Raw genomic sequence first — 27,719 nt, forward strand, 5'->3', positions numbered from 1 at the left:
TATATATATATAAAATATCACTCCATATAAAAAGCCCTGGAATTGTAATCCCAGCTGAAGAGACAAAATCACTCCCTTATAGGGCGTGTGTTCCCATATTAGTTTTCTTAAAAATACAAGCACATTATCAGCAAAATATCAAGGCACTTGGAAGAAGTGGAACACAGAGGAGAGCAGAGGTCAGCCTTGGAGGATCGCTGAAGGGGAGTTGGCATTGCTTGCTCACGCCCACATGCTTTGGCTTCTCCCTTGGCTGCCTCCCCTCCCCTCCCCTCCCCTCCCCTCCCCACTCAGCACTCTTCCCCCTCCCCCCACCACCCCCGGTCCCCAACTCCCCCCCGCAACCCCCCCCCCCACTCCTAAGTTCAGCCCCTTCCCTTCAAAGCTGGAATTCTACAGGGGAACATTCTCCGCAGTGGGCAAAATGGCCAACAGATAGAAGGCAGCAGCAGGTGGCCACAGGGGCCAAACGCAATTCCAGAGGAGGTCCAAGCAAAGAGGTGTGTGTGTGTCGGGGGGAGGGGAGCAGGCACTCCCCCAAGCCCTTCCCGCAAAATACCGCAGCAGGGATTCCCCCCAGCACCTTGAAGGTGCTGGGTTACTCACTGCCGGAGCGCCCCCTGCTGTCCATTTTGTGGAACGGTGTGTCACAAAACCGGCAGCGAGATAATCATGCACTACACTGAGCTGAGTTATTCCATCATTCTGCCCCAGAGCCCGATGGTCCCCCTTTATGCTGCATGAGTGGCACTCAGTTGCCAAGAACGCTTCTAGCACGAAGGGAAGGGGAAAGGGATCCTGGCCGGAACTGAGCGGAAGGCAGTTCCGGGGGCTGGCAAGTCTTGGACGAATCAAGATGCCCGACTCCAAGACAGGCAGGATTATTCAGGACTCACTAAGCAAACGGATGTTGCAGAGATAAGGGAATAGGGGGAGGACGGGGGCTGGGATCTTCTGTCAAGCAGAAGAGCTGCGAAAAGTCGCACGAAGACCAAGGGGGCCTTAATGAGCATCTCTGCGCATTGGCAAGGGTCCCGGCAATGCCTGCTAGGCCTCACCTGGAAATCCTCCCCCCTCAATACGCAGCAGTGGCTCCATCAGCAGCAGGGGCCGATGGACCTTTCCAAATGACAATCTGTCCACCTCTGCAGATTTTTCTCACTGAGGAACCCAAAAAACCCCAGGGTTGCCCTGAGCAGTCTGAAAGCAAAGCCACATCAGTCTTTCCAGACCGACAGCCACCTTTCCTCCGCCCTGAAACACGCGGCTTTTCTCTCTTCTGCAGAAGGCACTCTGCACGGCTGGGGCCACCCACGTTAGGAAAAGTTGCAAGGCCTCGCTCTGCTGTGGGAGGAGAGCACTGCGCTCCGGGAAGTGTGTGTGTTGCACCAGGGGAGGGGGGCCATCTCAAGTTCCGGTCAGCTGATTTAGCTGGCATAGGCAGATCATCACTGGGGGGGTGGGCGGGGGGGATGCCAGAACAGGTTTAGGACAAGGCTCCAACACAGAGAAGTGAGTCTGGCTGGGGAGACCCTTTGGCATCATTACGTGAGGCATCAAGGGGGAAACCATGTGGGATATCACCAGGAGGAAAAGTGGAGGAGGGGGCTAAAGCAGGGCCAGGAAGACAGAAATTTAGAGCGGACAAGAGCTTTTCCCCATGGAAGGTGTGGCTTCAACAGCAGCTCCATCCAATGGCTCTTCTCCTTTGTTTTTTGGAAGCACCAAATGCATATGGGGAGAATAAATCTACTGCAATGGGGAACACCCGCTGACACGTTTTACCACGGGGAGCTAAAGGTTAACAAATTGGGGGAGGAAACAGATATTGCTATCAAGCCCTCTTGCAAACTTTCCCTGAGGAACCGGGCCGGCCACTTTTGGCAGAAGGGACCACCAAGCGACACAAAAATTGCTCAGACATCAGCCGGGTCGTTTGTACGCCTTACAGCTCTGCGAAGCTCAAAAGTTCACTCACAGGTCCCCCAGTCTGTCCATCATGAAGCGATGGGCAGAGCCTAGTTTTAAAAGCTTGTCTCTCCTTGGGACCAACAGTACAAACTACTTGCATTGCTAAAGGAAAAAGCTCAGACACCCCAGAGCACCTCTTAAAACGGATGGAGCAGCCTTTCCCTCGCCCCTCGCGAAGGCTGCCCCACCTAAATGCAACTCTTCGGCTTCTAAATATGTCTCCCTATAACACGGTCTATGCAGAATGTATATAAACCCCAGAATCTCTCTCCACACTACAAATCGTCTATACAAGAAGCAGCGTAGGTCCCACTTGGTGGCGAACGTTGGGAAAGAACCCTCAGGCAGGAGAGCGTGGCTGGCACAAGAGATCTTCCATCCTTGCTGACGACAGGCCTAGAGAGGGAAGAACCACCGAGACATTAACACAACGTATCAAGAGAGAAGAACACCCAGCATCATCCTGACCATCCTTTTGGTGCCAGGCAAAAACCTTGTTATTCCTCCTATTTTAAGAACTAGCACGGGGGACTTTTTACATATTTATATCATAATATTGTTACTGCTGCTGCTGTACCGTGGGGCTGAATTTTTATAATTATTGGCCTGGTCTAGACTGAGCCCAAAGCTCCTGGTCCAAGCCAAGCCCATTCTGAATGCGTTCTAGGAAAGCGAGCTGGGCCACCTCTGTGGAGGAGCAGCCTTGGAGCCAGGGTCCCGGTCCCGGTCCCGCCCTGCCTCTGCTGATGCCCTGCAGAGGATCAGAAGAGCTGCAGAATGCAGTGGACAACACGGCCCAGTGCATTTCATTCCTTCTTTTAAAGAACTCACAGCCTAGAGAAGTGACAAAAATGGGGATGTATGAAAAACACTAACCCAGTACACTGGCAAGTGCAATTATTCCAAAACTTCTCATACGGCAGCACGCCTATTGCCCAACAAAGCCGGGAAGCCCACTCTTCTCTTGCACCTAAAGGCACTTACAAAGATGGGTCACTGCCCATCTAACCCTGCCCTTCCCCAACCTGGCCCCTTCTAAATGCGTAGGACTACAGCTCCCACTATCCCCATTAGCCATGCTGGCTAGAAATTATGGGAACTGTTGCCTGACACATCTGAAGGGCATTCACTGAAGGAAAGCTAGTTTGGCGTAACTTTGCAGGGCCACTGCAAGGATACAGAGGGCTCAGGTGGAGCCCAAGTGTCATTATGGCCCAGTTTGCACATAACAACAATCCACAGGTTGCTGAAACCATGGACTCTCGTGGCCATCGGTGAAGGAAAAGGTCTGCTGCCTCCACTTTTAATCACCAACACAGGCCTGACATCCAAACCAGGAAACCTGAGGGTTTTTTTAGGGACTAAATCACCCAGAATTAACCCAACTTTCCCTCATGAGGTGTTCCTGGGTTGTTGACTTAAAGTAAAGGCAGCAAGTGCAGGAATTTATTTATTAGTTATTTTATTTATTTAGAATATTTATATGCCGTCCTTTCGCAGAGTGGCTTACATAAATAAATAAGAATAATAAAACATGGTACTAATAAAATTCCAGATCCACCTTGGCTGCAGATTAAAACAAATATAGCTAATATTAAAAGTTATTAAAATGTTGTTGGAATAAAAAGGTTTTCGCCTGGCACCAAAAAACAAATAACGACGGCGCCAGGCAGACCTCTCTAGGAAGCGCATTCCACAGACTGGGCGCCACCGCAGAGAAAGCCCTCCTCCGGGTACTTTGCCTCCTAAGGTCTTTCACGGAGGGCTCCCGGAGGAGGGCCTCTGCTGCCGATCTCAGGGGGCGGGAGGGCAAATACGGAAGAAGGCGTTCCTTCAGGTATCCTGGTCCCAAGCCGTTAAGGGCTTTGTAGGTGATAACCAGCACCTTGAATTGAGCCTGGACTTCGATGGGGAGTCAGTGAAGCTGGCAGAGGACTGGGGTTATGTGAGAATTGTCAAGACATGTGCACTAGGCTCTTCTCTGCTACTCTACACCCTTGAGCCGTCACGCAGATGTGCCCAGTGTCTTCCCCAGGTACCCGAAATCCCAGCGTGGCTGACCTCCTTCCATTACCTTCCCGCTTGGCCGAGCTTCATGTGAAACTGGGCTGCTGAGATGCTGTGAGTTTTCCTATCAGCCGCTGCAGGCGCCAGTAATCCGTTTCGATATCCTAGTGGGACAGACAAACACACTGAGAAATATCCTCAAGGAGGATGGGGAAAGGGGGTCACGGGGAGTGCATGTGCGTGCGAGTGACCTTCAGGCTCTCCCGAGGGACCGCAGCAGCTCCTCGCATCTCAAGGATGGAAGGATTCATACCCAAAGCCCAAGCAACATTAGTGAGAATGTCGTGGAACTATTACAGGTATTAGCTGGGGTTGTAACTTGGGGCACAGGTATGTGGAAGGTGTTCATTCAAATTAAGTCTTCGCAGCTGGACTGTACGGCTGTTTCACGGGATTCTCTGCTGGAAGACTCCCCCCAAGACCTTCAGGAGAGACATGTCTGTGAGTCCCACCTCCTTCACGGTTGAGCCTGATGGAAATGCCGGAGCAGGTCTTCTCAGTGGCTGCCCCAGGGCTTTGGAACTCCCTCCCCAGGGAGGCAGGATCGGGACCCTCCCTGCTATGGTCCTGGAGGTAGGCAAAAGCTTTTCCTTTCCAGCAGGCCTTGGGGAGTAGTCTGAGCCTGTGAAATTGTGGGGGATGGGGGGCTAGCATTCTTGTTTCCACTGTTTTTACTGCTGTTTTAATTATGGCACTTTAATTTTAATATCATAGCTCACTTGCTTGCATTTTAACTTTTGCACACTTCTATTAATATTTTAATGGCACAACTAGCAACAACATGCCTCGGGTCTGAAGGTAGATGAGGCAGTCACCATGCAGAAGCTAAGCAAGACTAGGTCTGGTTAGCGCTTGGAGGGGAGACCCCTGGGAACCACGTGTAGCCACAGAAATAAATGTATTAACAGAACAAGCAAGAAGAATAAAGACTGGAGATCCTAAGCACATGGTGTGTATGTGGGGTGGGGGGGTCCTTACCACTTTTCCTTACCTTTAGACTCTGAACTGTCTCTTCTAGAAACTGCAAGTGATGTTTCACCCCATCAGATTGCTGGTGGGACAGAGCCATGGCGGATCGGGGCCCTGCCTTAGCCACGTGCTCCGAGGGCCACTCTGATTCTTGGGGACCATTGGGAGTACTTCCTGCTAGAGACAAGTGCTTTTAGTACTGCGAAACATCCGGCAATCTATCTTCGTACCTGCTTCTTCCCAAGGCCACACTAAGGATCTTTCCCAGAAAATCTCCTTTCCAACAAACCTGATGGGACTTCTTCCCATTCCCTTTCCCCCTTTTCCACTAGCATGCCTGGACCACCCACCCAAAAGCGAACCCACAATCTCTGCTCCAAGTGCCCCTCCCATCGTTCCCAGCACGCCTCTTCTCTCACCACTAGTTTTTCCCAGCATGCCTCTCCCCCGAGCCCCAGCACGCGTGTGCTGCCAAGCCCTTACCATGATGCCGCCTGCTGCCTGCCGGAGCCCCACGCCCCACGGCCCACTCCTCTTCCTCCTCCCCTTCTCGGGGGCTCCCGTTCTCTGGCGGACGGCCTGCAGGCTCTGCCGAGAAGACGACGTCCCCTTCCTCCGATCCCTGAAGCAGCCTTTTCAGCGCTGTGACTGTAACGGCACAAGCAAGGCCGGCCCAACCATTAGACAGAGCATCGTGATCGCCGCGGCGGGAAGATGCTAGGAGGCGGCAGCATGAGGCTGGAGGGCAGAGCTTTGTGCCACGCGACCCGCCCTGTGCCCTCCAAGCGCCTCCATGTGCAGGAGCGGATGCACGCCCAGAACCAAAGCAAGATTTGGCAGGTTCACGGCACAGGAGAGGGGCCCACTCAGAGCTTCGCCTCAGCCAGAAAAGCCCTCGGCACAAGGTCTGTGTGGACCGCTTTGCCTCCGAGCTGCAACTGAAGAGGCTGCTGGGCTGGGGGGCGCTGAGGAGGCGGAGAGTCTCGACAGAGAGGAGGGAGGAGGATACGCACTGCTTTCCTGGGCGGCCGACGCCAGGCTTCCGTGCCCAGTGGGACGCGGCTTACAGAGGGTCAGTATGTCATCCAGTAACTCCTCCGTCACCTTGCCCCGCTTCGGCTCGCCCACGGGGCTCCGTTCCTCGAATTCTGTCCCTTCCAGCACCCCGTCCTTCTCTCGTTCTGGCGCAGGAAAATGAAAGACTGCCCCTTAATACAGCGTGGACACACAACCCTTCCACCATCCCTACAGAAATACTTCCTTTCCCCCACTCTTCCTTTCTCTTTGTGTGTCATTGTCTTTGAGACGGTAAACCTGTGAGCAGAAACCGCTTTTCATAAACCTTATTTGCCCAGCATTTTAAAAGTTAGCATTGTTTTTAATACTGATTTTATATATTACAGTGATGCTGTGTCTTATTTTTGTTATCACCGCCCTGAGACACTGTAGAGGGTGGGATACAATTTTTTAAAATGAATGGATGGATGGATGAATACTCACCCTCGGAATGCAGTGTCTCCTTGAGGGAACTGCCATTTTCTGTCCCACCTGGCAGCCCCTCTGAGTAACTGCCAGAGAAACAGGGAAAAAAATATTGTAAGCATTGACTCGGCCTGTGCCAGAAAGCCAGCTATTCTCTTAATACTGTCTGAATGCCTGTTTGAAGGAAGAGATTCCTGCTGCCTCTTTCTGGACCAAAGAGGAGTCTTGCAGCTCTCCAGGCAGCTGCATCTTGAGTTCGGTATTTCATTTTTGGTCTGTGCCAATGAAGCGGCTACACAGAGCGCAATGCTCCCCGGCTGACCACGCCATCAGTCCAGCATCCTCTTGGGGGTTGGGCTTCTTTGTTTAGTTCCTCACTGATTTAGGGGCATCTGAGCCAGGGCAGGACCTAGATAAGCTTTTGGTTCTCCTTGTGCTTGGCCACAAGTGATGTACAGGCTGAATGCAAGACGAAAACCTGCCCAATAGGACTTGACCCCCTTAAGGTCTTGCTCCTTTAAGCTTTATGCCTTCCCCGCACCTAGAAACACCGTATTTCAAGGTGCAGACCCTCAGAGCACTGCTCCCAGCCGGGCCAATCCAGGATCCCCAAATGGCTGTGCCCCCTTTCCCCCACCCACAGTTTTTGGGTCCTTTGTGCCCATTCTCAAAGGTCTTCTCGGGCTCGGCTGCTGGCCGTGAGAGCTGAAGAGTCAAACTTGCCGACCAGTTCGGCCCCAGCCGCTTTGCCCCCACCCGGCAGCCCCCCAAAGTGCTCCAAAACGGAATCCAACCCTTGCACTTACTAGCTGGGGCTAGGCGGTGAGGTTCGGTTTGGCACCGAGAGCCGCGGTTTCAGGATGGTCGAGCCAGGCACCTTCAGGGAGCCAGCCGTTTCACTGATCATGCTGCACCAGCTGGAAGGAGTCAACGGGAGGGTCAGGGGGGACGGGACACACCTCAAGGCAGAAGTCAGCCGTTCTCTTAGCTGGGGCTTGAGCCGGCCTGGAAGCACAGGACTCCGAAGTGGTGCCCCTTCAATGCCAAATCTGCACTTGCCCCAGGCTCCCGAGCGCTTTTCTGGGATGCCCCCAAGGCTGAGAAATGGGGTAACACGCAAAGGTTCTTACTTCTTCCTCTCCAGGACCGTCTGCGCCACCAATTCGTAGATCTGCGCTCCGCTCTCCCAGCTGAAGATCACGTAGAAGGCCTTGGTATCTAACGGGAATCCACAGGCACTGACCATTCTGAGCAAGAGCCCAGCCAGGCTTTGCTTAATCAAACGTTTCTCACATAAAATAGAAAGCTTAAATTACACTATAACTGGAGTGATGCTCAGAGAGGTTCCTTCAGCCCAAGTCACTACAGACAGGGTTGTATGTACATTACAGTTCCACTGAAGGGTGGAAAAAGCACGGGAGGTGCTTCCTGAGAATCTTGGCTGTTTTTCTTTTTAAACAAGCTTCTAGTCCTTATTGTTGCAAAGAGACCCTGAAAACTCCTTGTGCTGTAATCTCAGAAAAAGGAGAGATGGCAGAATAAAGTTTCTGGTGTTCAGAGAACAGGGGTTAGTACCCTCCCCAAAGCTTGAATTGTGAAAATCGCTGCCACAGGATAGGAGGGCAAACTTACACCGCAGGGGTGAGGGCCAGAGGATTTAGCCAAAGCCCAGCAAGATGTGCTGCCCCTCCTGAAAAATGGGTGAGGACCCCCAGTTCACTGGCAGAACGGCCCCACAGTGGAAAAGCCAAAGCGAGGTGATGTCTGGGGGGCGGAGTGGGGGATGAAAGGATGATGACGTGCATGAAAAGGGGGGATGAAAGGGCAGCAGTGGAAGCAGTTACACCTGCCAGGACTCTACCTGGCACAGGCCTATTGGGCAAAATATCAGGAGGCTGCCACTGGGATGCTCAGGGGAGGCAGGGCAAAGCGATCTGGCTGGTCCTTTTAGGGCCTCCTTGTTCCACACAGCTCTCCTCAAGGTTGCGTCAAACGTGCAAGGGTGTAGAGGCCTGCTCCCACCTTTAATTTAGTGGGGGATTCTACCCTGGAGTCAATCCTGGGACCTCCTGCAGACAGGTGAGCTTTTCCGTGCAACAGGGGCTCCTGCAGCAGCCCTCGCTGTCCTGGCAGCGATTAAAGCAGCAGCTTTGAAAAGCAGGAAAGGGATGCAAAGCCCTGCCTTGGGGGAGAGGGGGCGCTGGCCGAAGCAGAGTTACTGGGCTATACCACTAGGGCAAACAGGGTGAGTGGCCCATGGCATTCCTGTGCATGGTGACGCAGAATTGCATGCAGGAGAAACATTCCCATTATTGGGCGTTCCTGGCTGCCTTCCCCCATGGGCACTGCTGCTGGCACATTCCGAGCACAGCCTCTGGCAGGGCTCCCGGGAGGTCTGTGGCGCTTGCCAGCGTTCGTTCCGTGCATACACGCTCTTCCCACCCCTCTCAGGTTGGGCACACCAGGGATGATCCGCCGGTGCAAGCAGCAGCTTTTTCCCTGGACCTGGCCAGGTTAGGCTCGCACTGCTCATGGTGCAGAGTCAGAGAAACTATGCAAATCGCCCGACTTCCATCAGTTTATGCAGGTTGCAGAAGTCCACGGGGGATTTCAGATCACCTGGGTGCAATCACAGGGCCTAGAATAAGCCAGGGAAATGCCTTCTGTGGCAGAATCAGGGGACTGCTTAAAGCAGGACTGCAGATACGGGGCCTCAGAGCCACAGGGCTTTGCTTTCGTTTTTCCTTCCCTTTCCAAAAGCACAGAAAAGCAAGACCTGCCCTGAGTTTAGCCCCGAACGATTCATACCGGCTGCAAGGATCGCTTTGTAAACATTCCAGCAGGCACTGGTGGTGCTTTTGCCAGGTTCCCCTCTTGGAGAAGCCCAAGTCTTACTGACAAGCTCACAGGCTGCCTCACTCAGAGAGGCTTATGCCACTTGGTGGGCAGAAGAGAATTCCTGGAGTAGCTGAGGATGCCAGAGGTCCAACCCTGGGCCGTTGGCATGAGCGCTGCCATGAACATTCCTTCACGCTTCCAAACCACCTTCGAAAAGCACGCTCCTCATTCTGCGCCTGTGCCTTCTCTACCGCACCCTCCCTGACCAGCGCCTGCTTGAGGCAGAGGCACCTGTCTCCAGGACTCACCTGTGGCCACTTCGCGGGTCATGGCTGAGTTGAGTCTGATGATGGGGCTGAGCATCTGCTTCCCATCAGGGGTGGGGGTGATGGTGCGGCTGTGACATTTGAGGACCAGGCGTTCCTCTTGCTTCTGCAGAAGGACCAGGATGTCATCCAGCAAGAGGACATGAACATCTGGAAGGGGACCGGGGAGGGAAGAGGGCATGAGGAGGGTGAAACGGAAGCAATGCTGCAGAAGGCTGACATAGACATTTGTTCCCAGCTGCAATTCCTGCCACAGCTGCGCCCGCTCTCTGCCCCAGAAGCCTTGCCCACTCAAACCCAAGCAAGGCCAACCGCAACGCATGCGCAGAGGCACAGCACAGCTGGTGCCAAAATGTAGCTTCTAGCACTCCTGACCACTGGCCAGGCCGACCGGGGGAGGGGGCAGTTTCAACCCAACACACCTGGAAGGCACCAGGTTGGAAGGGCCACTATAAGGCCGGCCCCAAAGTTTACAGGCTTGTCCACCCAGAACCCACGGCGGCAAGACAGAGATTCCAAGTAGGAAAAGCACCCAACTAACCTACTGATTTGTCCTTCGTAACACGCCACGTCAGGGGTCCCTCGTGCACGAGATTTTTCTTGGTAATATCAGTGTTCTGCAGAAAACAGCTGGTTAGACTCTGGGGCTTGCATACATTAATTCCACAAACACAAAGGCTTCGGCGAATGGGGCGGCATAAAAATGTTTTAATAAATAAATAAAATATTATGAAGCAGGAGACGGGGGGCATGTTTGGGGACCTGGGGACCCTGGAACTGATGGAAGACGCATGCACAGCTTTGAATCAAAGACGCCCTGTTGCTATCAAGATTATAAACAATTCCTTGAAGTATGAGGGGTCTTTAAAAAGTTTCTGCACTTTTATGTTTTATAAATATATTTTATATATCTTTTGCTGATGGCATTAAAAAGTTGGTACAACGCTGGGAAAAATGCATCGCAAAGGAAGGTAACTATGTAGAAAAGTGATGCAATTTGTTTTTGAAATTCTTGAAAAAGAGAGTTAAAAATGTGGAAACTTTTTGAAGAACCCTGGTACATGTTTTGCAAAATGAGCTCCTTTCCTCCCGATAGATCCTGTGCTTTAACAGCTGAGGATGACAGACTGAAACTCAACTGGTGCAGCTCAGTTGAGGAGCTGCAAGGCAAGGAAGGGCTGCAGAATTTGCTGAACTTTCTGCCACTTGTCTCTCTCTCTCTCTCTCTCTCTCTCTCTCTCTCTCTCTCTCTCTCTCTCTCACACACACACACGCACACGCGCGCGCGCACACACACACACACACACACACACACACACACCCTGCTTCCCCATAAGTTGATGGGAAAACCCGACAGGCCAGAACTCACCTTGAAATCACTCAGCAGGGGGTCTGTACTTTGTTTCAAGTTGGAGAGGTCCAAGCGACGCTGGTAATCTTTGAGTCTCTGAAAAGTGTAACGAAAGGTGGAAAACACACGGAGATAAGAGGCGGAGAGGGAGGAGGAGGGTCGCTGGTTGAAGGAAGGAAACATGCCATGGACATGTACTTCCCAAAGAGGTACGCCTGGCACCGAGCTTATACCCTTTTCGGTGCCAGCTCAAAACCCTTTTTATTTAAACGGCATTTTAAAATCAATAGTTTTTAATGTTCAGTCGCTCTTGATTTGTTTTGTGATTTACCGTGTATTGTTTTATACATTATTACAGTTCTAATTTGTCTATTTGAAGTTGTTGTTGTTTTAAGTTGTTTTTAAAGCACTGTAAGCCATCCTGAGATATTTTTTATAATAGGACGGCATAGAAAAGCTGTTAATAAATAAATAAAAATAAATATCAGCAAGAGGAAGGACACTTACCAGCAAGTTCTCCATGTTCCGCACCTCCTGGTTCACGTGGTTGAGGATCTGCCGGCAACATTCGGCGGCCTGCTCCACCTTCTGCCGCTCCTCGGCCTCCTCTTTTAGCGTGCATTGAGAAAGGTGGAAGGGCTTTAGATAGCCACCCCCTTAAACAGAGTCCGGGAGCTTCTCCAACTGCACTGCAGCTCAAATCGAGTTCTAAGTTTGGGCAAGTGGGAGATCTTCCCTCTGCTCACAGCAGAGTCAGTCATGCAGGCATTGGCAGGTTGCAGGCAACCCGCACTCAAGGGCTGACCATGGGTTGCCCTCAAGCCATAGGCTGCTGTTGTTATTAGGGTTACTGTGTGGTCTGAACCCAGACATGCTAACAAGCCACGCTGAACAACACACAGCTCAAAACCCAGCAACAAACTGTGGGTTCTTTTTCCAGTTGTCCATGGCTAACAAGCCTTAGCTTATTAGTGCTCCTGGGTTCAGAAATAGAACAACCCACAGTTCAACAACAACCTATAGTCCACCCTTGAATGTGGGTTCCTGTGTTGTCTGAACCCAGTCAGTCACTTGATGGAGGATCCCATTAGCAATCACAGAAAAGACAATTATATCGGATTGGGAGATATATTGCCTCAGATTTCACACCGCTGGCCTGCTGAGTAAACGCCACCTCCATCCAGCCCCACCTGGGCACCGTCCCTCCTCGCCATGACTCCCTACTCGCTCATACAGTGCGGGTGCTCAAAGAGAGGCTGGACGTGCACATGGAGGGCATGTCGTGAGCGGAGCTGGCTGGTGCTGGAGGTCAGACTAGATGGCCCGGGAGGCCCCTTCTGACTCGCTCTGTTTCTATATTTCTATACCTTCAGCCCCAAAGGTGCCACACCTGCCTATAACCTGCAAGGAGCAAATGGCTAACTAAGCTCTTGTAAGGGGGGGGCATTAGAGGCCGGAGTGACCAAGGAACAAGGCGGCTGCTTCTGCTCCATCCCCACACACACACACACACACACACACCGGCTCACCAGTGCATTTGGCGATGTTGTGAAGAAGCAGCGGGTATTTGGTGAGCCGCTGCATCTCGATGGGGATGATGTCCTTCAGCTGCAGCCGCCGGCACCGGGGCTGGCTTTCCGCCTCCTACAAGGAAAAGAAGAAAAAGATAGTGTGTTGCTTTGGGTTGGCGTCTGGACGAGATCCTTAAAACGGAACAAGAACAGGGAGAAAACAGGTGGAAAGGTGTAACTAGGACAATTTTAAAAGTTCTGCGTCTTAAAATGCCAAATTAGCTTGCCTAAAAGCCACAAAGAAAGGCTGATTTGCCATGCTTTGTTCTGTTTCTGCTCACCTAAGTCCCAAGGGAAGCCTCCTTCGGCAATTACCTGGATGAACTGGTTAAAACGGGGTTCTTTCTTCTGCTTGGCTTTCAGCTGTTCCAAGGCGAACGACTGGCGGCTGCAGAAACGGGCTGAGATCTTCTGGAACCAGGCCCCTTCGCTGCCAGCAAACTGGGGAAAAGACCAGCAGGCTGGTCACATGCAAACTTCCTCTAAAACTTCAGTCCTTCCCAGCCTCCAGGATAACCCCTGCCTTGCCTTGTCTTCCCCCTCCATATCCCATCACTGGCTGCATTCAAGAACTGTATGCGACTCCTCCTACCACAGACCTTCCCATCACTCATATCCAGGGATCCCCCTTCCGAATCCATTCGCATATTCAGCAGCAACCTTGCATGATGGAGACTGGAGTATGAAGTAGTCTTACGAAAACTCCTGTCTCAAGCTCAGTATCGGGCAAAATTAGACCCTTCAGAAAACTTTTATCCTTATATCTGGGTGAATAAGAGGCATCTGAGCAGTGACAGACCCCCCCCCCCCTTCAGAGGCAAGCCAGGAGACGCAAGCTCCACACACATGAAGTAAGAATTCAGTCACAATGGCAGGGTTTTTTTTTTTCAAATCTTTTGAGAGCATTTAAGGAGTTTCATTCTTGAGAGTCCATACACACCCAGGTAAGGCCAGGTAGCTTATTGTCCCCATACAGACTTGGAGGGTTGGGGCAGGGAAGGGAGACTCAAGCTGATAGGCCATGCCTTGATTAAGGTCAAGAAAGTTGTTCTCATATCTGAACTCAAGCCCAGTTTTGGATGCCACTTTTACTCACAGGACTCTGTCTTTCTACAAAAAACCAATCAATCAATGACATACATTGGAGGCAAAGGTTCCCAGCTCATAGCTTGTGCTTCTAACTAAGCATGTAGCATATTTCTCATTTGAATTATATGTATTTAAAATGGGATAACCCCAAATAATACCTAACTGGGCTTTCAGGCAGATTTAAGCCCATTTGTAACAAGCAAGCACTGCTCCCTTCTCAGACTCAGTACGCCACTCCCCTCTTCCTATGGATCATTCTAACCAGTCTCCCACCTCTGCTCTAAGGCCCTCAAAAACATCTTTCTGTGTCTTAGACACCTTCCCACGCCGTTCCCCTCACCCCGCTTGCTCTTACCCTCGCCAACAAAGTGCTTCCAATTTCAGAAACGACAGAATTGCTTTCCTCTCGGAGCTTCTTCAAGTTCTCCAGAAACGCTTCTGAGGAAGGATGAACACGGAAAGACATGATTCTGGTGATAAAACAAAGATGCGGCGACGACATCCTCCAAGTTACTGCATCCACCCCCACATAAGTGGGTTTACTGACAGGCTCAACGCTCCCAGCTTTCTAATTCCCCCCTCAGGTCCCTCAGCCAGGCCCTAAACTCCTACAGGCTGCAGCTGCAGACTCTCACTAATAACATCTGAGGACTTCGTGGCCAGAAGACACATACGTTGCCTTGGACCGCAAGGCGATCAAACCGGTCAGTCCTAGAGGAGATCAGCCCTGACTGCTCTTTAGAAGGCCAGATACTGGAGATGAAACTCAAATACTTTGGCCACCAAATGAGAAGGAAGGACTCCCTGGAGAAGAGCCTGATGCTGGGAACAATAAAAGGAGGGGACGGCAGAGGATGTGGTGGCTGGATGGAGTCACTGGGACAGTGGGTGTGAGCTTGGGTGGACTCCAGGGGATGGTGGAGGACAGGAAGGCCTGGAGGAGTGTTGTCCAAGGGGTCGCGATGGGTCGGACACGACTTCGCGACTAACAACAACAGAAAAGGGCCATACTCTCACAAGCACTCACGCGTTACCAAATATTATGCCGTATTTTAAAATGGTTGCCACAAGCAAAACAGAGCGCTGAGTTACTGGGTCTGCTACACAGGAATTCAGTAGATGAAACTTTTCCACGTAGGACGGAAACCAAAAATGGACAGTTGCCTATTTCCAAGAAGACAGCTCTTAAACCGAGCTGAGAGTAGGCTCAGTTTAAATAAGGAAAAAGGTGGAGATCCTTCTCAGAGTACTGACCATCCTTTTTCTAGAACCATCCTAGTTACAAGGTGCTTAAGTCTAATAGAAAGGTATCATCCAGCACGTGTTTATAAGCAGAGAAGAATGGGAATCTTAAATATCAAGATCAGGCAAGACTGTCTCAATTTTCCCACACTGTATGTTAAGTGGGCTGCCAGGGGAAGGGTCTTCACAGGGGTGGCACCCCAGTTCTGGAATCCCCTTTCTAGATACCTTGGTCTGCTTCCAGTTTATGACCATTGAGCTGCCAGGAAGCATAGCTATTTTCTCTTGGACATTCTGAAGTCAGTTTTATGGGTGTTTTTCACTCCTCGGTGCTCTCCGTTGTTACCTGAATTATTGCATTTATGTACGCTTCCCTTTGCAAGCTACTCTGGGAATTTCAGCAAACTCAAAGGCAGGGTATCAAATAAAACAATTAATTTGCGTTGCGAAGGACTGTAAATATAGAGTGGCGGACTGCCATCATTCTAGGTAAATAAGTCTGGAATACAGGGGGCCAGAGTGCCTCTGCCCTGCCTTCATTTCAGCCTCGGCAGCCCTTGCTTCCCAGTCTGCTCACTGTGTTCGTCGATCAAGTCCTCCAAGCTGGGGAAGATGTTTGCCACGTCCCTTTCTGAAAGGAACCCCTCGGTCTGCAACGGTTCGTAGAAAACCTCCTGCAGCACGCGGAGCATTCGCAGATGGGCATGTTCCGTGATGAACAGCTCTGCCAGGGAGAGACAAAAGATACGTCAAAGCAGGCATACCGGTCAAAGATGTCTAGCAGGTGTAAAATTCATTCCCCCTACATCTTTGCAGGTGCTCAGGTGCCTTGTGTCCTGCCCGCTGCTCATGAGCAGGATCCAATTTTGCGCAAATGCATGGATACGTATTTGCGCAAACTGGCACTCCCCGAGGATGCGCAAATAAGCAAATCCACGAAGCCTAATCTTGATTATTTTAAGTATTTTTTAGGACTACATTTGCCAATCATTGTGGAACATTTTAAAAGGTCGCTTGCAAGTCTGTGGAATCCACCTGACTCAGCCTGAGACTCTGCTGCAGAACCCACGGGATAGTCTCTGAGAAATGCAAGCTCGTTTGAGTCGGTGGCAGATTCCTCAGAGATGCCGGAGCCTCAGCCTGGGAGTGTTTCCAAGGGAAGCACTCAGTCAGGGCCTCCCTCCCTTTGAGCTCCCTTCCCCTTCGTCTCCGTCTCCTTCCTCCACACAGGGCCCACTTGCTCCGTGCACTTCCGAAGTGAGCAACCCGGGAAGCCTGGCCGCTGCATACCGTTGATGACTTCTTGCCGCTTCACTTCACTTTTCTTCAGCCTGAGGAGGGTGTCGGGGGGGACGAGCTCTCGCCAGTTTGGCGGTTCGAGCTCCAGTTCCGGAATGCGCGGCTCAGTCTCCTCAGACTGGGGAAGCAGAAAGGACGGCGGGGGCTCCCCTCCCCCTGCCCCTCCTGGTTCCAAACTGTATGGGTCAAAAAGAGTGAGAAAGACAGGGATATAGTAAGGGTAAGCCGACACATGTGTTCAGGGGCTCAATCCCAAAGAATGGTGGCTTCTTTGGCTCTCATGAAACTACAATTCCCATGCTTCCTTGGGAGAAACCACAGTAGTTATACCTGCACAATTCTGTTTTACATTTGAGAAGTATCTCCAACCACAGATGGCAGCAAAAGAGCTACCACATAATTGTCTCTCCCATCACATCAATTCTGCAACCACAGAATAACACAGAGCAAAAAAAAGACACCCCCGTGAAGCGCACTTGTGTACCCAGCCAAAATTCCTTGCTACCCAAAAGCCAAATGATCAATTGCAGCTCCTCTGCTTCTTACCTCTGCCCCGCCAAATTATTCCTATCATGCAAATAACTGGTATTAATACCTGCTATTGGTATTTTCCATTTATCACACAAATGTTTTATTGCTGGCATTTTAGCACTGGATAAGCTTCAGAGAATTCACCACAGCAGCTTTCTCCAACCTGGTACTCTCCTCATTTTGGACTTCAAAACCCATCAGACCCTGCCTGCATGACCAATGATCAGAAACGCAGGGAGTTGTAAACCAACACATCTGGAGACCCTCAGGGTGGTGAGGGGCGTGCTGAAGATGTGCCATCTAGATTTTCTTTTTTTAACACTTAGAACCAGTTTCCATGAATTTTGTCTATCAGCGGCTATTACTCAATGAAGCCCCCAAGGAAAGAAGAGGAGGGCTCTCTTTAAATGCCAGTTGTTGAGAAAAGAACAAAGAATGCATTTGGCTAAGTGAGAGATACCCAGACTGCTACACTTGCTAAACATGGTCTAATCCAGCAAGACTGTATACAGCCCGGAGCTGTTGGGTTCACACCTCGGACAATGGAGGTTTGTTTTTAAATTATAGCAGGGTTGGGTGGCTTGTGGACCTCCAGTTGTTTTGGCCTACAACTCCCAGCAACCCTAAGGCAGCATAGCCAATGGTAAGGGATGATGGGAGTTCCACGCCAAAACATCTGGAAGGCCAGAACTGCCCACCCCTGAATTAAACCATAAGAAGCTGAGGTCGCCAGGGGCATGTCACTGAAAGCATGAAAAAAATGTTGCAAATATACACAGGAGTCATGCAAAGCTATTTCTGTTTTCCTGGGCAGAAGAAATGGCTGGCTAGATTGGCCGTTTGACGGTCCCACTTATTCTTTGGTTAATTGGAAGGAATACGAGAGGTTTGTGTCTTCTCTTTTCAGCACTGCAGCAGAAGAAATGCCATTACTGGAATTCCCATGGAGCAGCCCCGGTTGGAAGCATGCAAGTGAATACTTGCTGTTGCGGTTAGCAACCAAGTGAACGGCCCCCATTCGAGAAGGGAGAGTGGGGCGAATCCTGTCACATTTCGTGCAGATGACGGATCTGCATCCCCGGGTTGGCTGCAAGGGGACGCTGCAACTTAGCCCCCGCTGCAGCCACCCCACTGTCGCTCCCCACTGGGGCGGTGGCCGGGGGAGCACCTCAGGTTCCCTCTTCACCTACTTGCGGCTCCCCTGCTTCTGCCGAGCCTGCGCTAAGGACGGCGTCTCCTCCAGCTCACCGGCACGGGCAGCAGCCTCGATGTCCACATCGCTGCGGGAGCGTAGCTGCTTGCCCTTGGCTGAGCCACGCTGAGACCGCTTCCGCTCGTAAACCCGCAGGCTCTCCGAGCGGCCCAGCTTCCCTGTCAGCCTGGCAACAGGTGGGGCGGGGTGGGGCAGGGCAGGGCAGGGGGGTGTGGAGCCGGGTCACAGACACAAAAGACGCAGACCAACCGGAGGGCACAGGTGGGGTGCGAGGACAATGGTTCGACAAGCCGGGTGGAGACAAGGAGTGGGGAGGCAAGCCACAGAACGTGGGAGGGCCACAGACCGATCACAAGAGACGGGGATGGGGCAGAAAGCCACACAATGTTGGCGTCGTACACCGGGAGGAAGGAAACGGCACGGGACACGACGAGTGATTCCCCGGCCGAACAAATGCCCAATCGCAGGGGTGGCAGACAGACGTTAGCGGCACATGCAGCAGTGGAAAGAGAAGGGGAGAGAAAGAAACATGAGAATCCCAGAACCAGTGAGAAACCCATGCGCCCAATCAGGGGAAGGTGAAGTGTGGGCTTGCGAGGAAAGGCCAGGTCCCCCATGCAAGGCTGGAAAGGGCCGGAAAGCACAGCTGTGGTTGCAAAAGTTGGGGAAACCTCGAAAAGGAGCCCAGCTTCTGGTGCCAATTGGCCTCTTCCCAACCCAGCAGGTGCTCAAAACAGGTGTTTGAAGAGGCGGGGGGGGAGACCACCCATTTGTCACTGTGAGTATGTATGGGAGGGGGCACCAAGCCAAGCAGGCCCCAGTCTTAAAAATGGCACCATTCCTCACACAACTGAGCTGGGGAAGGGGGGGCACTGCTTTGCTGCTCCAGAGAGCGGGGAAGAAAGTAATACTTAACTCAGTTTGTGTGTCTTTCCCTTAGGAAGAAATTCATGCAAAGGGTGGGGGGTGAGGATGCCACCAACCTTTTTCGCCTTCTAAAAGGGAAGAACAGAATATAGAAGGGTGATTATGTTAATACTGAAAGGAGAAACAGAGAGAGGGAAGGGGGAGGGAAGAAGGGAGGGGGTCTATCTGCTCATCTCCAGAAGGGGAGAGGATTTTTTCCCCCTAATATTGATATTGAGAAACTCTTCAGATCACAAGAGAACCACGAAGAGAGGAAGGAGGGACGACATCGCTGAAGTAATTCACAGGGGAAGTAGTGGAAGATCCGCAGTGATAACAGGAAGCTCAGCGAGAACTGTAGGGTTTTCTTCAACGGGGATATTCACAGGGTAACCGTGCGATCCTCAGAGGCAACCCCATTGCCAAGTCAATATGCACACCACACGCGGGCACGATGCAGCTGTCCAGGTGTGGGGGGACTGCTACGTCCATCAGCCCTGCCCAAGATGTGCTGGGATGGGGAACCCTGGACCACTCAGCCCGACAGCATCCGGCACGGGACAGATGTTCCCCTGCCCAGCAGCCTGAATCATCGAGAACCCACAACATGGAATACAGTTCTGGGGAAGCCCCAAACCACAGAGTGGAGAGGGTGCCATCAACTGATCTGCCCGCACGGCCCCTTCCACAACCCCCACAAGGCTCTCTCCCTGCCCTCCCCACACTCACCTTTCATTTTCTGCCCCTTCATCTACTGGGACCTGCTCCCCTGCCTGCGGCTGCTCAGTGACGGCGAAGTCCCCTGAATCTGCAGGGGGATGGCTGTCTCCACCTGTGGGGACCAAAGGATGCCCATCAGTGGGGCGGGGAAGCAGGCGCCTCCTTTCCTCCACTTGGGAGCTTCTTCCCCCAGCTCTCACCCTGCTCTCCATCATTGCCCTCCCCGGGCGGAGGGTGGATATTAACAGCCACTCCAGGGGCATCAGATGCTTGAGGAGGGGGCTTGCCCCGTCCCGAGCTGCCCTCCGTTGTTTTGGCTCCTTTCCTGTCTGAGAAGGGCGTCTTCTCACTTGCTGGAAGGAGACAAACAGGGGAAGGGAGAGGAACTTTAGAAGAGAAAGAAGAATCACATTTGCCCCATATGCAATGCAGGATCCTTTCTCTCCACCCCCCCCCCCCCCCCCCCGCTTTTAGTGACACTTCCGTCTCCCTACACCTGAGGGCTTATGCACACCTTAAGACTTCCACCTGAGTTTCAAAATGAGGAGGTCACTGTGCCATTTCGTTCTGGACAGTTTTCCCCCACCACCCCACAGCAGTGAGCAATCGTTCCGTAGAGCAGATGCAGGAAATTTCTGACCCATGGATCCAATCCAATCCTCCTCGGATCCCTCTGGGTTTATGGCCCACATTTGCCGGGTCGGGCGGGCAATCAAACTGCAGAAGCGCATAACCTGTGCATAAGCCTTCGGAGAAACGGACAGCCCTCAAGGGTCCAAATTCCACCCAACTCGGGCAAAATCTACCTCCCTCCGCCCCCCCAGACAGACAGACGGACACACAGCAAGCAGCTGCAGCATGCCAAGAAATTTAGCCGATAATGTGACAGTGTGATGGACTTGTATAGGGGTATGTGTGATACATATTAGTACATTATTATGGAGAGAGTGAGCAGACAAATATGTCATTACGTCAAACCATGAATACAAGGTTAGCGTCTGTAGTTACAGTAGGATGCATTAGTTCGTCTGCCTCCTCTGCAGTGAGGCAAGGTGGTATATGTGGGTGCCATGCATTATTTGGGAGTTGGTTTGCAGGGGGGAGGGGGCACTGGTACCTTCACCCTCGGGTTTGGACTGTCTGTAATCAGAATCTACAAAAAATGCAGGAAAAGAAGGAAAAAATGGAGGAGGAGGACAAGTGGACAGGGAAGAGGAAATATGAAACCAGTCCCCGCCCAGGAACTACACATGCCTGTGTTAAAAAGAAATTCTGTGGGGGCAGAGCGCGCATCAGATGCGCCTCTCCATTTTGGCTGGTGCGTGCAACTTGGCCACTGTTTTTCAATGTGTGTGTTGCTTCTGTCTGCAAAGCAGCAACAGGCACTGGACCTCCACGTGTTAAGAGGTTTGGGGATGCTGTCCAGATCAGCCCCAGGACAGAGCATGGCCAGAGTCCACACAGAGTCGTCAGCCAAGCTCTTTACAGTGAGCAGAAGGGGAGTGGCCGGGTGCCACGCAGGTTTGCACGGACTATCAGTTCTGTGGCCACTCAGAACAAGCACTGCTTTTTGCAGAAGGCACACGTGGCTGCAATTCCGATTCTTCCCTCGCCTCCCGGCACTTCTGGGAGGCGGTCAAGATTGAGCATATTCTCCTTGCGGGGAGGGGGGCTGCCTTCCTCTTTGATGAGATTATGCAATGGTCTTGTCTGTTGGTTTAAGTGGACTCAGGAAATGAAGCTTAGCACAAGGCAAAAAGCCTTCTGGACAAGGGCTAAGATAGATCGGCCCGTCAGTTCTGCTCCTTTCCCAGCTGCACACTTACAGTTGGATTCTCCACGGTTCCAGCGCGCTGGGTCCAAAATATTGAAGCTCTTTCTTGGCTTGGGAGCTTCCTCGGGCTTCTTGGTTCCTGGAATCTGGATGAGCAGGAAGGAGGGCGGGGGGGGGGGGGGGGGGGGGGGGGGGGGAGAAGGGGAATGGTGAATTGCACATGCATGAGAACCCCCTCCCAGGACGGGCTCTGCAGCACTCACTGCTGATAGTTCCCCTCCGCTAGGTTGAAACTCTGGACAAAGCAAGCTGTGCTTTTCGGGAAGTCAATTTTTCAGCCCACTTCTCAGCTGATCATTAGGAAATGGGGTGAGGAATGGGTTTCCCTGTGTTGTGGCCCTCACGGTACTTCCTTGTTGTGGTCTCGTGTGTCTCCACAGTCCAGCTACACCCGCAACACACTTTCCCCCAGTCTCAATCCTTAACTTACCTTCTTGCGGAAGAAGATGGCTTTGGACTTTTTGTTATCTGTCGATTTGGTCTTAACCCCCAGGTGCTTCATATATGTCGCAATGGCAGTGAAAATGGCAGAGCTGAGGGAGGAGAGAGAAAAAAGAGAAGAGATGGAGGAGTTCCAGAAAGTAACGGAAGAGGTCCTCAGGATCAGTTCATATGTGATGTTTCTTGCAACTCTAGAAAAAGTATTCCCGAAGAATAGAGAGGTGCAGGAAGAGGCTCGGAGAACCCTATTCCCAAGCACATTCCCTAAATATACTGGCTCACAGGGCAGCATTCCAAATTTCTACAGAGTGTACCATCCCGGTATTATTTTAGTAGCCCTACTGGCAGAGCAGCAAGGGATGCACTCCCTGTGGACTAGCCACCTAGAGCAAACCACCCTCAGCAGATGGAACAAGGGCATCACTGTGCTACAGGCAAGGCTTTGTAGAAAATACTTGCCTGCAACATTTCCTTGAGTCCCAACCACTGGGAATAGGCAGGATATAAATAAAAAGAATTAAATTTCTGGTGGAGAGGTTAACGAATTCAAAACTTGCTCCTACCAATACACAAAGACTTTGCAGAGTAAACCAGACCCTGCTCATGAAGAAGAGAAGAGGAGTAAGAAGGGACAGAGGGAGACTTCTTTTTCTAAGCCTATGGTAAGTGCAGACAAACAAAGAAAGCAGCAAGAATCCTTTTTGCTCCCTGCAGAAGCAAACCCTGGCATTTCCAGCTCAGAAGTAACAAGACTGAGAGAAGAATTTTATCTGAGGCACAGGACAGACAGAAATGGGGCCATATGATCAAGGGACAGATGTCTATAGGAAAGACTGGGGCCTCTGGGGTTAAAAAAAGCAGTTCCCCTCCACCTTGCCCACCCACCCACCCTACTTCCTGAGCAACGACAGAACTGAAGTTGCTGCAAGCCACATCCGGCAGGGCCGGTGACGTGGCACTCTGCAGAGGCTGCAGCGGAAAACAAAAGCCCGGCACCCACCTCTGCAAGCCGCCCGTTACGTACCTTTTCTCCTCGTCGACAGAAATTGTGGGGCTGGAACAGAGAAAAGGAACAGAGACAGAAAGAGATGGGCTTGTGAAATTCACATCAGTTTACTAGTTCTCGTTGTCTCCCTCACCTTGCCTGAAGAGCTTTGTCTTCGCTAGAGACCACAAAATAGCCCAGAAGTCACGCTGCTGGACTTCCCAGCTGAGCAAGGATCTGCACCTGGCTCTCCCGCTTCCAGTCTACCTGTGTCGCCTCTCACGAGGCTGTGGGGAGCAAGGCAGCTCCCCGAGCAGAAGCGGCTCTCCTTCCCAGCAGCCGCTGCCTTGCCAAGCCCTTCTCCTTCCTTCTCTTCCTCGACCTCCCACACGTCTTGCACATATAAACTCACCGGTGCAAAAGCCCCATCTTTCCTTGGTGAGAGAGCCACACACGAAAGGCAGATTGGCATATTCTGTGGCATAGGATGCTGGGAAGTGCCTACGGCTCAATCGTAGTTGCTGGACCGAGCTGGATGCAGCAACTGAGCTGGAAGGGGGTGCACGGGCGTTTATACACCCTACAAGGATGATGCAACAGGAGGCAACGTCCTGGGATGAGTGGAGGACGCCTCTCTCCTTCCTCCCCCACCGGCTCTCCCAACAGCTGGTTCCTATTATCTGGTAGGAACTTGGCAGGCGAGAGCTGGGGGGAGCCTCCAGTCAGCTCGCCGTGGCCACATCCCTTGTTCCTCAGAGATGAAAGATCAAGCAAGAAGCAGATTCCTGGCTTCGATCCCAGTGCAAGTGGGATCAGGGCCAGGAAACAGAAGCTCTGTTCATGGGAAAAAGGGGTTGGGGAGAGCGGGGCCTCCCTGCTCCGGGATGGATGGAGACATCCGTCTGGGTGAATACATCTTCCTGGTTTGGAACGGGAAGCTTGGACGGGACGGAGAGCTGAGCCAGCAGCAGGGGACTGGGCTGGTTGAGGTTAATTAAGACACTGCAGAGGCTCGTTCCGTTTAGATAAGAGCGGGAAGACACAGTAAGCAAAAAGCCCATTCTGGTTTTGTCAACTAGGCACGATGTGTCAGAAAGAGTATGAATATGGAACGGAGGGATTTTTTTTCTCCTTGCCCTGCCCATACAGCCTAGCAACGGATCAGCCTATCGGCATTGTTTTGAAATGCACACAAAGGAGGGAGCGAACCCAAAAGTGGGTACTGCAGCCAATGCTGCACCACAAAATGATCCCGTTCAGGGTTCCAGCCAGCCACACCCCTTGCTGACACTCCATTCCACCCCCAAGGCTCTCATCTTCCACCCCACCTGCTATTTCCCATTATTCCCCCCAACCCGAGGCAGCCAAAAGCTCAGTTCCCATTGAGCTTTTGACAAGGGTGGGGGCCGTTTTCCTAATTTTCCCCCCTTTCTTTACACTTTGGGCTCCCCCACCCCCCCGACCCAGCTGATAACCCTTCCCTGGTGCACAGACAGACCTGTTTTAGCTAAATAGGGACGGGCACATGGAGGAAGACTCCATAGGACAAGCTTGTAGGGCCAAGAAGGCCAGGCCCAATGAGAGCAGCTTGGGAGGAACCATTCATCTGGTTTTGAAAGGGGTGAAACGGAGCCGAAATGGGCAGGTTCATTGATCATGGCTTTGGGGGCGAGTGTAGAGATGTTTACTCACTGCATCTCCTCCAGCTTGCCCAGCAGGAGCTCTGCCAACTGCTTCTCCTTGGAATCACGGATGCTTCCATCTTTGGTCCGATAGCCTTCCAGCTCCAAAAGCTCTGTCTCCCCGAGTGTCATCCCCATCTTTCTTTTCTCCCTGCAGGAACCAAAAAGCGAGGGGTTAGGACTCTCTCCCAGCAAAAATACACACCCAGAACAAAACCAAGCACAACGAAAAGCACGTCTTCAGCACTCCCAACTCCCCTAGAGACTCGCCCAGCCCTAATTTGCATTCTGAATCTCTTTTAAGGCCAGCAAATTTCCCCAGTGGAGTTGCGGGATCCCTCAGGGACGCCTAATGAGAGAAGACAGGGCGCCATTACCGCCTTGTTCGACTGATGCACTTGCGCTGGAAAACACTGGACACATTTCAAGGCATGTGCTGCGCACTGACTGAACCACAGTGTGGCCCAGGGCTGCATGGGAATTCAGCATAAGATGTGCCATCCATGGGCTTCCAGGTTGCCATCCTGGTGAAGTAGTAGCCCACCCCAGCCTCCCATCCCATCCCATCCCATCAGGAGGCCCCAAGAGCCAATCCCAGCCCATGAGATCGCATAAAGCACCAGCCTCAGAACCTGCTGCTTTGCCCAAACAACCCATAAACTCCATTCATGTGTAACATTAAGCCAGGATTTACATTAACCATAGCTTATTGTTTTAGCCATACATTGTCTCTCCCATTTTACCAGCTTTCAGAGCAGTTTCCTTTCCAGACTGCTCTTGCTAGGTATGCCTTTGTTTGAGGTGGGATGGCGACACAAGCAAGCAAGGGATTCGCCACAGTTCCGGGTTCAGGCATCGTGACAAACAGGTTTAGGCAAGCCAGACCTCATAAGCCACAACAAATCACACCTTCCATTGGCTAACAAACCACGAAGTGTTTATGGGGATGGATTCAGACACAAGAAGTTAGATTTTAACACAGCTCACACATAACAAAACCCATATTTATTAGCCATGGTTTATTGAATGATGAGCTACTACATGTGAACCCAGAGTTATGGTTTAACTATGGATTATTAACTAGGAACAAACCATGAAATGAACCCATATTTTGCAGTCAGACTGTGAACATGTTGCTTAAAGCATGGGTTTGCTGTTACACATAAACCCAGAATGGTGGGTTGTTCATGGGTTGTTTCACCAAGCTTTACAGGTGGAAGCCAAGAGCAGTAAACTAAAATTCCCAGCCTCTTTACAGCCCAGAGCTGCAGTGCTGCAAAGGCAGCTGGGATACAAAGAAGAACTGTGCAAAAGGGGAAACAAACCACAAGGATTTAGAAAGCAAACCATGGTTTGGTTTCATCTTCTGCCAGACATGCTAGGTACGGCAACAAACCATGGTTTAAACAAACCATGGGTTAACATGATGCGTGAATGAGGCCTTGGTAAACCAAGTCACAAATACCATCAGGACAGTGCACATCACTTGCTCCTGCTGGGCTCCACCTGTTTGATTTTGGCTATACATCTGCCACTAGCTTAACCCAGTTCTTGTTTTCTGCTCTAGAACTAGTATGTTGCCCTGTTTAGGACTAGACACCTGCTTGAACATGCCTGGGCTAATGCAGTCTGCTCCCCTAGGACCGAGAGTCTGGCCATCCATATCCTAAGCCTTTCCCCACCTATGTTAAACCCATTCTGGTTTCTGCCCGCTCCTCCTGCTCCTGCCACTCCAAGCCCAGGAACCAGACCTGAAGTCCTCGAGCTGGCGAGCAATCTCTGTTTCCTGAAAAGCTTGGATTTCTTGCAAGTACTTCCGCTGCAGGTCGTCAGAAAGCAGTTCAGGTCGAGTTCGGTCTGCAAAGAGAAGATGAGAATGGACTTACTGGAAAATGGAGTGGGGGGTCAGGTACCAAGAGGAAATACAGTAACCATCTCTTAGGCTGGGAGGAAAACTGAGAAGACATGAGTATTCGAGTCAAAGCTTGCTTTTCTTTAGTCTTAATTAATAATGTAGAGTGCCCAGCCTGTATTACCTCAGTCATTTTTGCAACAACCCTATAAGGAGGACTGGTAATATTATTTCCACCTTGCAGCTGGGTGGGGAGCTGGTCAAAGGCCTGCAATTTAAGCTCACCTAAATGAATTAATGTCCAAAGCAGAATTTCAGTCTGGGATTTCCTGGCTCATAGCTTAGTCACTCACCTTTTCTACCATGCTATATTACAATTGTCACTCGTCAGGCTGACAATTTCCATTCTGTGTTTAGCAAGCAATCTGTCCCTTCCCATGTTCTTTAAAAAAACAAGCATGTGGATGTTTTTGTTACTGGATGTTAAAAATACACTAGGCATGAAGGAGGAAGTGCCTGCCCAGACGGGTGCAAGTCATAAGGAGTAGAATCTGGAGTGGTGGGGCATTAAAAGGGAAAACCAGGTGGTCTAAATTCTAGCAGCTTCAACATGCTTCATTTCTTAGCAGGGGGCAGGGCTGTGACTGCACACCTGCGCCTCTTCCTCCCATCACAGCAGCAGCGTGACCACAATTTCCAACTACTGGTAACATCCTCACACTAATGACATCTCTGGGTTGCTGCAAGAGCATCTTAGAACCTTTCTCAAACCCAAGTTGCTCTATGCTTCCTTTCACAGATTGCATCCTCGAAGTACGGAGGGTAATTCTTGTTGCTATATTTGTACGAAAGGAAAAAAAGGCACTACACAAACTCAGAATAAACTTCCCCAAAGCTCTCCAGCTGTCCTGGCAGCCAGCCCTCCAAGATAAACAAAAGGGACCAGCCTGCAGTTCTGACTTACAGACTCTTGGGGGGATGGAGGCCATTCCACGGAGAAGCACCTCCTCTGCTAACAAGGCATTTGTTGCCCAGGCAAATCGCCTGCCACTGCTTTGGTCTGTGCCCAGCGGGCTGCCAGGACACGAGACGCTTCAGCAGCAGACCACGTGGGCCTGGTGCTACAATGCAGCCATCTCGGAGGTGGGGGCGACTTTCCTCACAGTGCCCTCCAACAGAGAGCTGGAGGAAGCCGCAGCTGTCACTGGGTTCCAGGCAGCTGTTTCCCTTCGCAAGGGGTGCATGACGCAAGGCCCTGCTTGCACACAGAAGGTCCCAAGAACACCGCGTCTCTCGAATGGCCACGGTCTGCCTGAGACCTTAGGGCAGCCTTGCCCAATTTGGTGCCCC

At 51.6% G+C, this 27,719-nt stretch overlaps 1 protein-coding gene across 5 annotated transcripts in view; it reads right to left on the bottom strand.

Annotated features, from left to right (window-relative positions):
* Positions 1–340: 340 nt before the first annotated feature.
* ARHGEF1 (Rho guanine nucleotide exchange factor 1) overlaps positions 341–27,719 on the bottom strand; it is a 42,119-nt gene continuing 14,740 nt past the window's right edge. For 2 of the 5 annotated variants that reach the window (XM_044434881.1, XM_044434882.1), the window contains 27 exons: positions 26,269–26,374; positions 24,528–24,668; positions 22,875–22,904; positions 21,840–21,942; positions 21,402–21,495; positions 20,693–20,728; positions 19,776–19,928; positions 19,585–19,687; positions 18,933–18,944; positions 17,927–18,115; positions 16,197–16,381; positions 15,484–15,630; positions 14,020–14,102; positions 12,891–13,016; positions 12,534–12,648; positions 11,512–11,612; positions 11,023–11,100; positions 10,195–10,270; positions 9,636–9,803; positions 7,620–7,707; positions 7,296–7,406; positions 6,508–6,575; positions 6,021–6,188; positions 5,491–5,655; positions 5,030–5,184; positions 4,046–4,142; positions 341–2,367 (listed from right to left, as the gene is read on the bottom strand). In XM_044434881.1, the coding sequence (XP_044290816.1) occupies positions 4,065–4,142; positions 5,030–5,184; positions 5,491–5,655; positions 6,021–6,188; positions 6,508–6,575; positions 7,296–7,406; positions 7,620–7,707; positions 9,636–9,803; positions 10,195–10,270; positions 11,023–11,100; positions 11,512–11,612; positions 12,534–12,648; positions 12,891–13,016; positions 14,020–14,102; positions 15,484–15,630; positions 16,197–16,381; positions 17,927–18,115; positions 18,933–18,944; positions 19,585–19,687; positions 19,776–19,928; positions 20,693–20,728; positions 21,402–21,495; positions 21,840–21,942; positions 22,875–22,904; positions 24,528–24,668; positions 26,269–26,374 (2,879 nt within the window). In that variant the 3' untranslated portion in view covers positions 341–2,367; positions 4,046–4,064. The remainder of the gene's footprint in view (positions 2,368–4,045; positions 4,143–5,029; positions 5,185–5,490; positions 5,656–6,020; positions 6,189–6,507; positions 6,576–7,295; positions 7,407–7,619; positions 7,708–9,635; positions 9,804–10,194; positions 10,271–11,022; positions 11,101–11,511; positions 11,613–12,533; positions 12,649–12,890; positions 13,017–14,019; positions 14,103–15,483; positions 15,631–16,196; positions 16,382–17,926; positions 18,116–18,932; positions 18,945–19,584; positions 19,688–19,775; positions 19,929–20,692; positions 20,729–21,401; positions 21,496–21,839; positions 21,943–22,874; positions 22,905–24,527; positions 24,669–26,268; positions 26,375–27,719) is intronic. The other 3 variants (XM_044434883.1, XM_044434884.1, XM_044434885.1) reach the window with 3 other exon arrangements.

This window comes from Varanus komodoensis, unplaced genomic scaffold (genome assembly GCF_004798865.1).
Source record: "Varanus komodoensis strain SLA01 unplaced genomic scaffold, ASM479886v1 scaffold29_1, whole genome shotgun sequence".
Lineage (NCBI taxonomy): Eukaryota > Metazoa > Chordata > Lepidosauria > Squamata > Varanidae > Varanus > Varanus komodoensis.